The 16,172-nt window shown below is 37.3% G+C and overlaps 1 protein-coding gene across 2 annotated transcripts in view; it reads left to right on the top strand.

Annotated features, from left to right (window-relative positions):
- Positions 1–16,172, top strand: part of FNIP1 (folliculin interacting protein 1) — a 107,450-nt gene that overhangs the window by 43,170 nt on the left and 48,108 nt on the right. The window contains exons 4-8 of one of the 2 annotated variants that reach the window (XM_008142635.3): positions 2,588–2,688; positions 2,950–3,024; positions 10,766–10,857; positions 14,554–14,637; positions 15,808–15,879. In XM_008142635.3, the coding sequence (XP_008140857.1) occupies positions 2,588–2,688; positions 2,950–3,024; positions 10,766–10,857; positions 14,554–14,637; positions 15,808–15,879 (424 nt within the window). The remainder of the gene's footprint in view (positions 1–2,587; positions 2,689–2,949; positions 3,025–10,765; positions 10,858–14,553; positions 14,638–15,807; positions 15,880–16,172) is intronic. The other variant, XM_008142641.3, reaches the window with a different exon arrangement.

Below are 16,172 nucleotides of genomic sequence, written 5' to 3'. Positions count from 1 at the left end.
AGCAGGATACCTTAACAATTTCCTAATAGTGCTGTGCCATAAATACATCTTCATATGTATGCTAATTTGGACATTTTCTAATTTGACCAATTGTGCAAACTTGTCTTTTTGATATAATGCAGTTAAAAATTAATTTTAGCAAGTGGATTCAGATTTTAGAAACCCTAAAGTAGTGAGTGATTGTAACTCATTTTGCACCAAGATCCCTAGAGATTTTCTTTTAATGTATTTTTATTGATTTCAGAGAGGAAGGGAGAGGGAGAGAGAGAAACATCAATGATGACAATCATTGATTAACTGCCTCCTGCACATCCCACACTGGGGATTGAGCCTGCCACCTGGGCATATGCCCTGAACTGCCAACCAGGCATATGCCCCTGTCTATGTCTTCTGGTTCATAGGTTGACGCTCAACCACTTAGCCACACTGGCCGAGCAAAATTTTCTTTTTTAAGGTACAGATTCCCAGGTCATGCACCCAGATAGTCTGATAGTTTTAGTATGGTCCTGGAAATCTGCATTTTTACCAAGAAGGTATTGAATTATTATGGTATATAGTTCTACACTTGATAAAATGTGATTTCAGGCAAATAGAACATTATGTAGCAAAAATGAGCTTGTAAAAGAAGGCTTTCATTTCTGTCATTAGCCATAAGCAATTTAGGTTGACAATAAGATGTGGCATTGATCTGTAAAAACAACAACCAAACTACTTGATTATAAAAAAATTATTCTATCCTGCTTCTAAAATTTTGTTCCTAGTACCCAGAACTCTGTGTCTTGAAATAAAAGTTTTATCTTAGGCTAGGCAAATCAGAAGTGATTTTTAAAAAAATGAGCTTTGTGCTTTTATTAAAAAAAAGATTGACTACAGCACTGAGAAAGACAAGGAACAATATAGCTCTATCCAGTTTTGGCTCAGTGGATAGAACATCGGCCTGCAGACCGAAGGGCCCCGGGTTTTATTCTGGTAAAGGGCACGTATCTAGGTTGCAGGCTTGATTCCTGGGCCTGATCAGGTGACAGTCTGGCTAGTGTGGTTCAGTAGCTGAACATCAACCCATGAATAAGGAGGTCATGGTTCGATTTCTGGTCAGGGCACATGCCTGGGTTGGGGGCTTGGTCCTCAGTAGCGGGTGCCTAGGAGGCAGCCAATCGTTATCATGCATTATTGATGTTTCTATCTCTCTCTCCCTCTCCCTTCCTCTCTCTAAAATCAATAAAAACGTGTTGTTGTTTTTTTAAAAAAAAGAAAGCAAGGTAACAAAAATGCCAGTATATAGATTTTTAAATCCCAAATAGGTAGTAAGTGAGTAGTCACAATATAAAAAGAAAAATAATGTCCAGATATATTCCTTGGCCTCCACTTGTAAAGTGGGGGGCGGGAGAGAGGTCGTTATCACTTTATTATCATCAGAAGAATCTTTTAAGTATTTTTTTAAAACTTCAAATTATTGATTTTCCACAATAGAATGGTTTTAGTGAAATTTGTGAATAATCATCATTTATTGTATTATTTATGTCATCTTCCTCGTCGTGTTATTATATAAATCAGTTAGGAATTGTGTTGGGACACCCTCTATAACAGTGACTTAAGCAAATTAAGGATTATTTTTATCACATGACAAGAAGTATGGTATATATGGGTTTCATGGTAACCAAGACTCCCTTATCTTTCTGCCTATACAGAATTAATGTACCTGTTGCCTTGTGGTTCTAATATGGCATCTCCATTTCCAGTGACTTCCATTTGTATCTCATTGACCAGGCCTATAAGTAGATAGTTCTGAAAGCTGCTGCTCTAGCCATTAGTTTCACCCATTGAATATAGAAACCAACCTTAAATCTCCTATTTATAGAAGCAGCTCTGAAATGCGTGTGTTTTTTGTTTTTTGTTTTTTTCAGGGCACATTCCTGCCCTGAAACAAATAGCACTTCAAAATATAAGGAATAGATATTTGATAGGTAATTAGTGATATTTGCCACAGTATCTAAATAGTAACCAAATGGATGAATTCAATTTTTAGTTTTTTTCTGACTCCTATGAAGACAGTTAAAGAAAAATGGAAAGAAATAACTTTTTGATCAGTTCTTTGAATACAAGACATTCCAATGTTTCAAATAAGTCCTTTTTAAAAAATACAAAATAGACACAATTACCCCATTTATGAATGCCTATTTTGCACAGTAGGAGTGGTAAATGTTATTCTACAAGTTCTATGAATTACAGTTTTCTCCTGGAGAAATATTGCATATGCATAAGATGTGGTTATTAATGCTCATTTGAGCATTATTTGTAATAGCAAAAATCTAGCAGTTACCTAAGTACCCATCAGTAAAGGGAGCTGACTTGATAAACTTTGGTATTTTCATGCAGTAGAATGCTGTTAAAAGAAATCCATGTATAGTGATATGGTTAGATCTATAAGACATTGTAAAATGAAAATCAAGCTGTAGAACAGTGTAGAATCACTTAAAAAACCATTATGTACAACTATAGCAAAGGAATTTTTAATAAAAATCAATATTTTAAATAGTCATAAGGTTTTAAATCTTAAAAATTTATTAATGTTATGGTCATTGTTTAGGGTTCTCGGTGCTCTTCTGATGCCAATATGCTTGGAGAGATGATGTTTGGCTCAGTAGCAATGAGCTACAAAGGATCCACCTTGAAAATTCATCAGATCCGGTAAGGGATTTTCTGATTTTTTTCTTAATGAATCCATTTAGAATAGTTAATATTTTTAAAATAATTGAATTTTCATATAGTCTTCACTCAGATTGAGCATGTCAGATTACTCAATTTATAATTTTCTGTGGGTTTAGTGCTGCTTCATGGCTGTTGTGACTGCTGTGAAATCTGAGTTATATATTTTTCACTTATAATAAATTGAAAAGGTTCTTGTATTCTAGTTTTGATCTCTTTCTGTCCCTCTCTGTTTTTTCCTAGTTCCCCTCCACAGCTTATGCTTAGCAAAGTTTTTACTGCAAGGACTGGCAGCAGCATCTGTGGGAGTCTTAATACGTAAGTAGTTATGGATGCAGGGAGAAATGAGTCATTTAAGATGTGCAAAATATGAAACTAACAGACTGCTCCCTTAAGTTTAAAAGTTTATGGCAGTCAAATTTTCCCTCCAGCTTTATTGAGCTATGACAGACATAAAACATTGTGTAAATTTAAGGTATATACGGTGTTGATTTGATACATTTACATTGCAAAATGGTTACCATCATAGCACTAACACTAACACCTTCATCCTATCACATACTTGCATTTATTTTTTTGTGGTAAGGACATTTAAGATGTACTCTCCTAGCAACTTTTAAGTATATTATACAGTATTATTAGCTATAATCTGCATGCTCTACAGGGTGAGGCAAAAGTAGGTTTAATATAATTATTAGTATGGAAAATAATACACTAATTAATAATAATATAAGAATAACCTCTGTTTCCCATACTTACAACTATAAATCTACGTTTGCCATACCCTGTAAATGTGGGTTTTTTCTTGGCTCTCAATTCTGTTCCATTGTTCTATGTGTCTATTTTTATGCCAGTATCATACTGTTGATTACTGTAGCTTTGTAGTCTAGTTTGAAATTTGGAAGTGTGATGCTTGTAGCTTTGTTCCTCTCAACATTGCTTTAGGTATTCAGGGTCTTTTGTGGTTCTGTACAACTTTTTTAAAAAATATTTTTTTATTGATTTCAGGGAGAGAGGGATAGAAACAACAATGATGAAAGAGAATCATTGATTAGCTGCCTCCTACACTCCCCTCATTGGAGATGGAACCCCACAACCCGGGCATGTGCCCTGACTGGGAATTGAATTGTGACGAACTGGTTCATGGGTTGATGCTCAACCACTGAGCAACACAGGCCAGGCTCTATACAAATTTTAAGATTTTTAAAAATTGTATTTCTGTGAAAAATACCACTGAAATTTTGATAGGGATTGCACTGAATCTATAGATGACTTTGGATAATAGGGACATTTTAACAATATTCATTCTTCTGATTCATGAACATGGGGTATTTTTCCATTTGTTTGTGTCATCTTCAGTTTCTTTCAACAAAGGCTTGTAGTTTTCATTGTAGAGATCATTTACCTCCTTTCTTAAATTTCTTCCTATTTTATTGTTTTTGATGCTATTGTGTTGTTTTTGAAGCTGAGTGATTTTTTCAAAATGTTTATTTTATATTCTTTCTTCCATCACCCTTTGTCCCCTCTGTGACCTCTTCCACCTCCACCCCTGCAATCACACAATCACCATACTGTTGTCCATGTCCATGAGTTCTCTTTTTTTTCTTTTTTGCTCAATCCCTCCTCCTCCCAAGCTGTCTGCCTGCCATCTGAGTCTCTATTTTGCTTGGTAGTTCAGTTCGTTCATTAAATTCCACATATGAGTAAAACATTTATTTCTCTGACTGGCTTATTTCATTTAGTATAATGTTCTGCAGATCTATCCATGCTGTCACAAAGGGTAAAATTTTCTTCCTTTTTATGGCAGAGTGGTATTCCATTATGTAAATGTACTACAGTTTTTAAATCTACTCATCTTCTGATGGACACTTGGCTGCTTCCAAATCCTGGTTGTTATAAATAACACTGCAATGAAAATTGGGGTACATATGTTCCTTTGAATTAGTGTTTAGGGTTTCTTCAGATAAATTCCCAGAAGAGAAATCACAGTGAATTTTTTATTTCTTGTTCAGATATTTTGTTGTTAGCATATAGAAACAGAACTGTTTTCTGTATGTTGACTATATCCTGCAACTTTACTGAACTTTTTCATTAGTTCTAGCAGTTTTTTTTTTGTAACGTCTTTAGGATTTTCTATATATAAGATCATATCATCTGCAAAAAGTTTTACTTTTTTTCCTCTTTGGATGCCTTTTATTTTTTCTGCCTGATTATTCTGGCTAGTACTTCCAGTACTATCCTATATAATAAAGAGGTAATATGAAAATTTGACCACAAGATGGCCGCCCCCATGTGGTCAAAGATGGCCGCAACAAGATGGCCGGCAGGGGAGGGCAGTTATGGGCAATCAGGCCAGCAGGGGAGGGCAGTTGGGAGGGACCAGGCCTGCCAAAGGAGGGCAGTTGGGGGTGATCAGGCCTGCAGGGGAGGGCAGTTGGGGGCGACCAGGCCGGCAGGGGAAGGCAGTTAGGGGCAATCAGGCCGGCAGGGGAGCAGTTAGGTGTCGATCAGGCTGGCAGGAGAGTGGTTAGGGGGTGATCAAGCTGGCAGGCAGAAGCGGTTAGGGGCAATCAGGCAGGCAGGCAGGCAGGCAAGCAGTTGGAAGCCAGCAGTCCTGGATTGTGAGAAGGATGTCCGACTGCCCGTTTAGGCCCAATCCCACCTAAATGGGCAGTCGGACATCCCTTGAGGGGTCCCAGATTGGAGAGGGTGCAGGTTGGGCTGAGAGACACACACCCCGTGCACAAATTTCATGCACCTGGCCTCTAGTCCTATATAATAAAAGGCTAATACGCAAATTGACCAAAAGGCGGAATGACGGGTCGCTGTGACACACGCTGACCACCAGGGGGCAGAAGCTCAATGCAGGAGCTGCCCCCTGGTGGTCAGTGCTCTCCCACAGGGGGAGTGCCACTTAGCCAGAAGCCCTGAGCCGGGCTTATGGCTGGCGAGCGCAATGGCAGTGGCGGGAGCCTCCCCCTCCTCCGTGGCAGCACTAAGGATTTCCGAGCGGGCCTAAGCTGTCAGTCGGACATCCCCCGAGGGCTCCCTGACTATGAGAGGGCACAGGCCAGGCTGAGGAACCCCCTCTCTCCCTCCCCACCCTCCTCCCCTCCGAGCGCAAGAATTTCATGCACCGGGCCTCTAGTATTGAATAGGAGTGGTGATAGTAGGCATTCTTGCCTTCTTGTTCAAGATCTTAAGGAAAAGCCTTCAACCTTTCACCTTTGAGAATGATGTTGGCTTTAGGTTTGCCACATGCAGTCTTGATTATGTTGAAATACGCTTCTTCTATACTTCCTTTTTGAGGGTTTGCTTTTTTTTATGAAATGTTGTATTTTGTCAAATGCTTTTTCTGCCCCTAATGTGATTATCATATGGTTTTCACTTTTCATTCTATTAATATGGTGTATCCCATTTATTGCTTTGCATTTGTTGAACCTTTCTTATATCCCAGGGATAAATTCCATGTGATCATGTCGATTGATCCTTTAATGCACTGCTGAATTTGGTTTGCTAATATTTTGTTGAGAATTTTTGCCTCTATATTCATCAGGGATATTGGTCTTTACTTGAAGTAAAATGTTGACTGCATTTCCATGTTATGTTGACATGCTGATTTTCCATTTTGCAGTGCATGTGGAGGTTGTGCTCTTGAGTCTTTATCTGGCTTTGGTGTCAAGGTAATTTTGGCCTCATAAAATGAGTTTGGGAGTGTTCTCTCCTCTTCGGTTTTTGGAAGAGTTTGAGGATTTGGCATTGATTTATCTTCAAATGTTTGGTAGACTTTACCAGTGAAATCATCTGGTCCTGGGCTTTTCTGTTTTGGGAAGTTTGGATTACCAATTCATCTCCTTACTATTGGTCTATTCAGAGTTTCCATTTCTTTATGATCAAGTCTTAGTAGGTTGTATATTTCTAGGGCTTTATTAGTTTCTTCTAGGTTATCCAGTTTGTTGGCGTGTAATTGTTCGTAGTAGTCTCTCATGATCCTTTTTATTTCTGTGGTATTAATTGTAATGTCTTCTATTTCATTTCTGATTTTACTTATTTTAGACATGACTCTTTCTTTCCAAATTAGTCTAGTGAAAGACTTGTCAACTTTGTGTATCTTTAGAAAACCAGCTCTTAGTTTTATTGATATTTTCTATTATTTTTCTGGTCTCTACTTTATTTCCCCTCTGATTTTCGTTAATAGCAGGTGCTTGAATAATGCCATTTTGGTCAATGTTTTTTTACTATGGCTTTGATGAGATTCTGTAAGAACCAAACTCTTGTTTCTTTTTATTATACATCGTTTTGCTTAAAGTTGCAGAACTTACCGATGTTAAGTGGCTTCTTACTGTGTTTCCTTACTTTTTATAACTTTGGACTTAATTTGTTCTTTTCTAGTTCCTTGAGGTGTACAGTGAGATTATTTATTTGAGATCTTTCTGGCTTTTTAATGTAGTCATTTTTTTTGCTATAAACTTTCATCTTAGAACTGTTTCTGCAGCATCCCACGTTTTGATATGCTGTACTTTCATATTATTTGTTTCAAGATATTCCTCGATATTCTTTTTGATTTCTTCTGTGACACATTGGTTGTTCAGGAGCATTTTAAAAAATCTCCACATATTTGTGAATTTTCCAGCTTTTATTCTGTTTTTTATTTCCAGTTTTCATAAACTTATGGTCAGAAAAGATACTTGTTGTGATTCAGTCTTCTAAAATTTTCTGAGACTTGTTTTGTGATCTGTTCTGGAGAGTGTTTCATCTGTGCTTGAGAAGAATGTGTTTTTTACTGCTGTTGATTGGAATATTCTGTATACGTCTTTTAGTACCATTTAGTCTAAAGCATGGTTCAAGTCAATGTTTCTTGTTGGTTTTCTGTCTGGATGATCTATCCAATATTGAGAGTAAGGTATTGAAATCCTTTATTGTTGCATTGTCTATTTCTTCCTTTGGATCGGATTGTATTTGCTTAATATGTTTAGATACTCTGATGTTATGATTGCTATATCTTTTTGATGAATTGACCCCCTTTTTATATGACCATCTTTGTTTCTTTTTACCGTTTTTTGGCTTAAAGTCCTATTTTGTTTGACATATAGCTACCCCTGCTCTCTTTTGGTTTCCACTTGCATAGAATGTCTATTTCTACCCCATCACCTTGAGCCTGTGTGTATTCCTAAAGCTGAAGTGAATCTCTTGTAGGCAGCATATTGTTGGGTCTTGTTTTTTTTTTACCCATCCAGCCACTCCATGTATGGAGGCCAGATTGCTTCCTCATTTGAGTTTAGTTGAAGAGCAGGAAATGTGATTTCTCTTTCTCTAATTTGCTTGGAGCTATATCTGGAAGTAAAATGTTGACTGCATTTCCATGTTATGTTGACATGCTGATTTTTCATTTTGCAGTGCATGTGGAGGTTGTGCTCTTCAGTTTTTAGATCCCCCTGCAGATTAACCCAGCAATTAGGAGTGACCTAGGCCAGCCACATGGTAGGGCACAAGGATATTATAAATGACTAGAGGCCTGGAGCACGAAATTCATGTACTGGGAGGGAGGGGTTTCCCTCAGCCCAGCCTCCACCCTCTCACAATCCGTGATCCCTTGCTCCTTACTGCTTGATTTGCTGCTCTTTAGCACTGCCGTGGAGGAAGGAGAGGCTCCCACCACCACGGCTGCTCTTGCCAGCCGTGAGCCCAGCTTCTGGCTGAGAGGCGCTTCTTTTTTTTTTTTTTTTTAAATATATTTTATTGATTTTTCACAGAGAGGAAGGGAGAGGGATAGAGACCTAGAAACATCGATGAGAGAGAGACATCGACCAGCTGCCTCCCGCACACCCCGCACCAGGGGATGTGCCCGCAACCAATGCACATGCCCCCAACCGGAATCGAACCCGGGACCCTCCAGTCCGCAGACCGACACTCCATCCACTGAGCCAAACCGGTTTCGGCCTGAGTGGCGCTTCTCATGGGAGCGCACTGACCACCAGGGGGCAGCTCCTGCATTGAGCGTATTCCCCCTAGTGGTCAGTGCGCATCATAGCGACCAGTCATTCTGGTCGTTCTACATAACGGTTGCTTAGGCTTTTATTATATTGACTAGAGACTAGGTACACGAAATTTGTCAACGGGGGGTTTGAGGGAGGAAGTGTCTCTCAGCCCAGCCTGCACCCTCTCTAATCTGGGACCCCTTGAGGGATGTCCGACTGCCCTCTCACAATCTAGGACTGCTGGCTCCCAACCACTCACCTGTCTGATTGCCCCTAACCACTTCTGCCTGACAGCCTGATCATCCCCTAACCACTCCCCTGCCAGCCTGATCGACACCTAACTGCTCCCCTACCGGCCCGATTGCCCCTAACTGCCCTCCCCTGCAGGCCTGATCACCCCTAACTGTCCTCCCCTGCTAGCCTGGTCACCCCCAACTCCCCTCCCCTGCTGGCCCAGTCACCCCTAACTGCCCTCTTCTGCAGGCCTGGTCACCCCTAACTGCCCTCCTCTGCTGGCCTGGTCTCTCCCAACTGCCCTCCCCTGCAGGCCTGGTCCCTCCCAACTGCCCTCCCCTGCTGGCCTGATCGCCCACAACTGCCCTCCCCTGCCAGCCATTTTGTGGCGGCTATCTTGTGTCCACATGGGGGTGGCCATCTTGTGTGGTGGAGTGATGGGTCAATTTGCATATTACCTCTCTTATTATATTGGATTATTGCCAAGATTAGAATAATGAAGCTGATATCAGGATAATGGGCTACATGCCAGAACCTATTAATGAAGGACTGGGGCTAGCAAGAAGTGGTAGTGGACCCCAGGGAGGAATTCTGCAGGTTCCAGATCAGAAACCATTGGGGCACCCCAAGTCAAAAGCAGCAAGAGATAGCAAGAAGCCAACTCTGAATGAGGGAAATTCTTTAAAGCTTCTATTTATTGTCAATACTTTAAAAAGACTTAACTTTTAGGAATGAAAGGGAAAGATTATTTTTATACTATCGTGGATGCCAAAAGTACTAAATTTTAAGAGTTTAATACTAAACTAGAAATTAGAGATCCTACATAGTCATGTCTGACTTTAACTCTTATTCCCTCAGTTCCTTTATATTTTCTAAGTTCTAATTGGTATTTCTTAAAATACTAAAGAATAATACTTTGGATTAAATGCATAAAGTGATTTTATTTTTGTTATTTGAATAATTTACTAAAAAAAGTAATATAGGCCATTTATGATGTGTGGACTAGAGATACTTTTTGGATATTTGGTTGATTTTCTTTTTTCATTTCCTTTTTTATTCCTGACAGAAGTTTAGAAAATATTTTCAGGGTCAAAATATGAGAGGAAAGTTGGTAATTTAAATTTGGGTCAGCAATATCCTACCTAATAAAATAGTAATATGCAAATTGACTGCACCTTTGCTACGCCCAAGCCATGCCCACCAGACAAACCACGCCCACCAGCCAATCAGGACGAATATGCAAATTACCCAACAAAGGTGGCGGTTAATTTGCATACACTGAGGGAGGGCGGAGTGAAGACTGAAGACAACTTAGAAGGAAGAGGGAGGAAAAGCAGAAAGCAAGGTGGCTGCCAGAGGGAAAGCCCGGCGGGGCGGGGCGGAGCGGGGCAGAGAGGGGCAGGCGGCAGCGGCACGGGGGTGCAGGCGCAGCGGCCTCAAAGGCGGTGGCAGCGGCAGCGCACACGGCCGCAGCGGCCGCTTGCAGGATTCTTCCTGCAAATGGGCTACTAGTTTTTCTATAAAGGTGCAGATAGTAAATATTTTTGTTTTTGTGAGCCAGACAGTATGCTGTAATTTCTCAAGCTCTGCAATTGTAGCATTAAAACAGCCATATGCAATGCATAAATGAATGGATGTGGCTGTGTTCCATTAAAACTTTATTTACAAAATCAGGCAGTAGGCTGGATTTAGCCCTTAGGATGATTAAAATTATTAGTTTGTTTCTAGTACTAATAGGGAAATTTAAAAAACTGTTACACACTAATATTTCATTGGCATATTCAAATAAGGGCCATTAGGAGCATATAATGCATTTGGAATTTATATTATTTTCTTCTTCCCTTTAGGTTGCAAGATAGTCTTGAATTCATCAATCAGGACAACAGTACATTAAAGGCTGACAGTAACACAGTTATTAATGGACTACTTGGAAATATAGGTAAATAAGTGCTTCCTTTGGTTTTGTAAGTTTTAAAAATGTTAACAGTATAACAGGGATTTGTAGTTTTTTCTTGATAATGTAGATCTTTTATAAGACCAAAGAGTTTCAAATACTAGCAGTGGAAAAGGCTTTTAAATTGTAAGCCTTTAATAAGATATATATATCTTTATTATTTGGAAAATATAATTTTCATATATTAGAGCATAATGTTTATTTTGTATCTGAAAAGAGAGAATTGATAAAGATCTATCAAATTTGTTTTTAAGTTTGATGCATCTTTGAAAAGCCATCTGAGGAAGCCTGGTTTTAGTTATACTTTCTCCTTTCTCTCTTCCCTAACAATAAAAGTTAATTTTAAATGGTACTCATTTTGACATGTAATTCAAATGAGAAGATATTCAAAGTTGATGTTCTTTAAAAGATTTATTAGAGTAACAACTTATTTAGTAATTTGGTTAGTTGATTGTTGTAATTATTTAAGTTAAACATTGCAAAGTGACAAACTGTTTAACATTTGTAGTCATTTGCTTTATCCTAGAAAACAACTAAATTGCTGCTGACCATATTTCCAGTGAATAGAGAACTTCAGTATGTCAGAGTAGACAGCAGTTAGAGTAGAATGAATATTTCTCTCTTCCCTGTTTAGTGATAATTTTTATTTATAATTAATTTAAATAAATATGTATTACTTATATGAATTGGTAGAAAATAGTTTTTTCTTCCAACTTGAACAGTATAACATTCTATTATTTTTTATAACTCATTCTAATGGCCAACCATTTATTAAGCACCCACTGTGGGCTATAGTGTCAGACATGCGCTTCACAAAGTGTGTATATTTTATAGAAAAATAGAAGTTCTGCTTTTTCCTAACTTGATTATTTCATTGGCTTTAACAAAGTAAAGATGTGACAAGGAAATGACTGAATCTTTTTTCTTTATAATTGACACTTTTCAAAGCTCAAAGGGCTTATTAAAAGCTATATATTTTACTAATATAAATGCATTATTACTTATAAAGTAATTATAAGTAATTACTTATAAAGTAATTGTAAGTAATTATAAAGTAATTATAAGTAACTATAATTATACTATAGATGCTAGATATACTCATCTCAGTTATAGAATAGAAAATTTATTTAACAGAGTACAGACTTTAAATACTGAACAGCTTTTATTTGTACATTCTTACTGTGAATCAAGAATATTTGAGCACCATTTCTTATTTTATTTATATTTCCAATTAATTAACAAATACTTATCAAGTGCCTATTTTATGCCAAGCACTCTGCTAGGCCCTGAGGACATAGTAGTAAACCAGACACAGTTTCTACCTCAGTGGATTTATAGTTAGTGGGAGTCAGCATCAAATGCGCTGTAAGGTAATATAAGATAGTATGGATTGCATTAAGCAACAGGAAGGCTTTTGATGGCGTATGTGAAGTTTCAGAGTTGAGGAGAGACTCAGAAGTTAGTCTCTTTTCCAAGATGTAAGTAGTGGTTCTCAAATTTATGATCTTGGGATCCCTTTAAACACTTAGAAATTGTTGAGGACCACAGAGAGCTTTTGTTTATATTGGTCACATTTGTTGATATATATTATATTAGAAACTAAAGCAGAAATTTTCAAAATATTTATTTAGTAATTCGTTAAAAAATGACACTAATAACCCCTTTCATGTTAATGTAAATAACGTGTTTTTAAATAACTATTTTCCAAGACAAAAATAATTTAGTTAGAAGAGTGGCATTGTTTTACATTTTTGTAAATCTCCTAAATGTCTGACTTACTAGAAGACAGCTAGATTCTCATATCTACTTCTGTATTCAGTCTCCTGTGATATGTTGTTTTGGTTGAAGTGCATTAAGAAAATCCAGTCTCAAAAAAAAAAGGAAAGAAAGAAAATCCAGTCTCATACTGATATGTAGTTGGAATGGGAAGTAGTCACCAACCCTCTGAAAGTGTTCCAGGGACTTCCTGGGGGCCTTTGGACCACATTTTAAGAACTATGGAACTATAGGATTAGACATATGGTTAGAAGGTAGAAGAGTTTTGACTGTGTTTAAATGTTGGTGGAAAAGGAGGATGAGGTTAGAGGATGAGGTGATACTTGGCCAAATAAGATTTTTGAAGGTCCTGGCTGATTTAGAAAAGTTAATTTTGGAAGGGAGGTAAGGAAGGACCTCGTAGGATTTTTCACTGAATAAATCCCTAGCACATAGTAAGGTTTGAATAATGTTACCTATAATTACTGCTCAGGCATGAAAGGGGCAAGAATAGGTGAGAATTTGATTAAGTTTGGAGGTAGGTTGGTAGGAAAAGGTGAGTTCTCATCTGGTGAATTCTGTGTGTGCCTACATTCATATGCATCTGCATATGACTAGGAGACAGTTGTATGCTGAGACTAAGGAAGAGGCAGGCAGGGAAGGAGTTTAAAGAGTGCAGATACATTTTGAAGGGAGAACTGAAGAAAGCTGAACAATGAAACATCGAAGAACTGTTGCATATGTACTATAATTGTAGAAATTTTTGTTATAGAAAAATATGTTAGCAATTTGAAAGATACATTTGTCACTTTTTAGACAGAAAGTTCCCTATTCTATCCTAGGTAAACCTCCTGGGTGACAATTTAGGCCATCTTGATTAAAAGTAACAGGTACCCCATCCTACGAACCTGGAGGTCACAGTTTGATTCCCAGTCAGGGCACATGCCCGCGTTGCAGGATCGATCCCCAGTGTGGGGTGTGCAGGAGGCAGGATCAGTGATTCTCTCTCATCATTGATGTTTCTGTCTTTTTCTCCCTCTCCCTTCCTCTCTGAAGTTAATAAAAATACATATATATTTTTAAAAAGAGTAACAGTAACCTGGCTGCTTGCTTCCAGGCTGTAATGTTGCTCTTTTTGGGTCTTTTAGACTATAATTTTCTCTTGGTCGAGTCTGTAGTTGCTGAGTTTTTTGAACAGCCTGGAGTCTGGCCCTGACTGACAGGCTGTATTGGTGGCCTGCTTCCTTAGTGGCTGATTCCTAGTCTAGGAAGTTTGTTTTTTTCCATTATGTTGTAACTTATTACTAGGTTAGAAAAAAACTATTTTATACTTATTTGTCAATAGATTCCTTTTCTGTATTTGTTCTTTGTTGTATGTTGTGTTTTGTTTTCTAAGCCAAGCATTTAGGTGGTTTCTCCTTACTGCCATTGCAGGATAACACTGTCATTTTAAAACTGACTTTTAAAAAGATAAATTTATTTGGCAAGTGCCAACTTATACAGATAACATTACTGTGCTTTTTGGCTCTTTAAAAAGATTGTTTAGGTGGTGAACACAATGCAATATACAGATCATGTATCATAGAAATGTACACTTAAAACCTGTATGACCTTATTAACCAGTGTCACCCCAACAAATTAAAAAAAGATTGTTTTATATTAGAAAGCATTGAACATTTAAAATAATTTTTACCTTATATAGTAGAAGTTTATTTTTTTTATTTTATACAAATTTATTAGTAAATTGGCATGAAATTATGTTTGCCATGACCAGAGGGAAACCATCCTGTTTCAAAAAAGTTTACAAGTTTCTATTCATATATGTTGGTCTGCTTTTGTGCTGCTTTAGCTCACCTTTTATTCCTGATACACTACAGCTTCTCTAACAGCTCTCTTTCACATGTATTTTACATTTTTGCCATGTAGGTCTTTCACAGTTCTGCAGCCCCAGGCGGGCATTCTCTGAACAGGGTCCGCTCCGCCTGATCAGGAGCGCCTCTTTCTTTGCAGGTTTGCGATGTGCGGTGTGGGTAGACTAGTTGGTGTGATCCAGTGGCTAGAATCTGTAGTTAAGCTGTGGAAACAAGAGAGTAAATAAATATAGAGGTTTTGGTTAAGAAAACATTGCTTAGGAAGTGCAAGAACATAATTTATTTCTACTGAATATGTTCTTGAAATTTCCAGAAACTTTTATCAGTGGAATTGACATTGTTATGAATTTCAGTGTTTCTCACTTCTTATCTCATTATGTAATAATGACTTTAACTTTAGAATTCCAAACGAAAATTTAGTATAAATATTATAATCCAGTTAGAATTTCTAATGTGATACTATCTTGTTTCCATGGCTGAGTAGCTTTTGTACCATAGTTCACCAATTGCAGAAAATATCATATCTTATTATTATTGTAAAATTTCTGATCTACACTAATTCATAAGAATGATTTCTCTTGGAGCTAAGATTTAGATGAACAAGCATCATTATAATTGTTCTGTAGAAGGCATATATGAGCATATTTGTTTATATCATTGTAGAGTGAGTGTGTTCATGCTTCACTATTCAGGAAGTTGTATTCAGTTTCTTATTTTAATTAATATTTATTTTCCTTATAAATATGAGATACGAACAGAACATATTTGTTATAGAAAATTTGGGAAATGTGATAATAGGCAAAAAATGTTAACCATCTGTCAGTCAGGAATAACCTCCCCCCCCTCTTTTTTTTTTTTAAACAAAGATGGGATCATATTATTCAAATAGTTTTCTTAAAATTTTTATTATGCAGATTTTTAAACATAAATTGTTACAGGCAGAATAATAGCGTGAACTATCATATGCCCTGCAGTCACCATTCTTACTGTTCAGTAGCTTCCTTTTATAAAATTTAATACTATATTGTGAATATCTTGCTATGTCATTAAATATGCTTCTAAAATACTTATTTTAGTCACCCTTGCTTTATATTTTATAGATTATTTTCATATTATATGTCAGATCATTAGATAGATCTTAAAGCTTGTTCAGCTGAGTAATAGCTCTTGGTGTTGGGTTTGTGCCATGCTATTGAAAAAATAAAGGAATGCAATGAGATGAGCATGATTGAGTTTGCTATTTAAAAGGAACATCGTCAATTTGAATAGCATTATATTTTATAACTGACAGTCTTGTCTTGATTCACAGTTCACAGCAATCCAATGGACATGCCTGGAAGAGAGTTGAATGAGGACAGAGACAGTGGCATAGCACGCTCTGGTAATGCCAGGTTCATGTATTAATTCAGTTTTTTTATGAGATAATTGTTAGCTGACATTGATTTTCTTTTTTATCTTTGCCTTTATTCTTTAATTTTATGTATACAGCTTGTTATATTGATATTACAAGAGAATTTTAGAAACAGTAGAGAGAAATATATTAATTTAAAATATTTCACTTATATTATTAAATGTGCCTGGTGGAGCATGGCCTAGATCAGTGGTCGGCAAACTCATTAGTCAACAGAGCCAAATATCAACAGTACAATGATTGAAATTTCTTTTGAGAGTCAA

This window comes from Eptesicus fuscus, chromosome 6, assembly GCF_027574615.1.
Source record: "Eptesicus fuscus isolate TK198812 chromosome 6, DD_ASM_mEF_20220401, whole genome shotgun sequence".
In the NCBI taxonomy this organism is placed as follows: Eukaryota; Metazoa; Chordata; class Mammalia; order Chiroptera; family Vespertilionidae; genus Eptesicus; species Eptesicus fuscus.
This window is presented reverse-complemented; position numbering and strand designations above follow the sequence as displayed.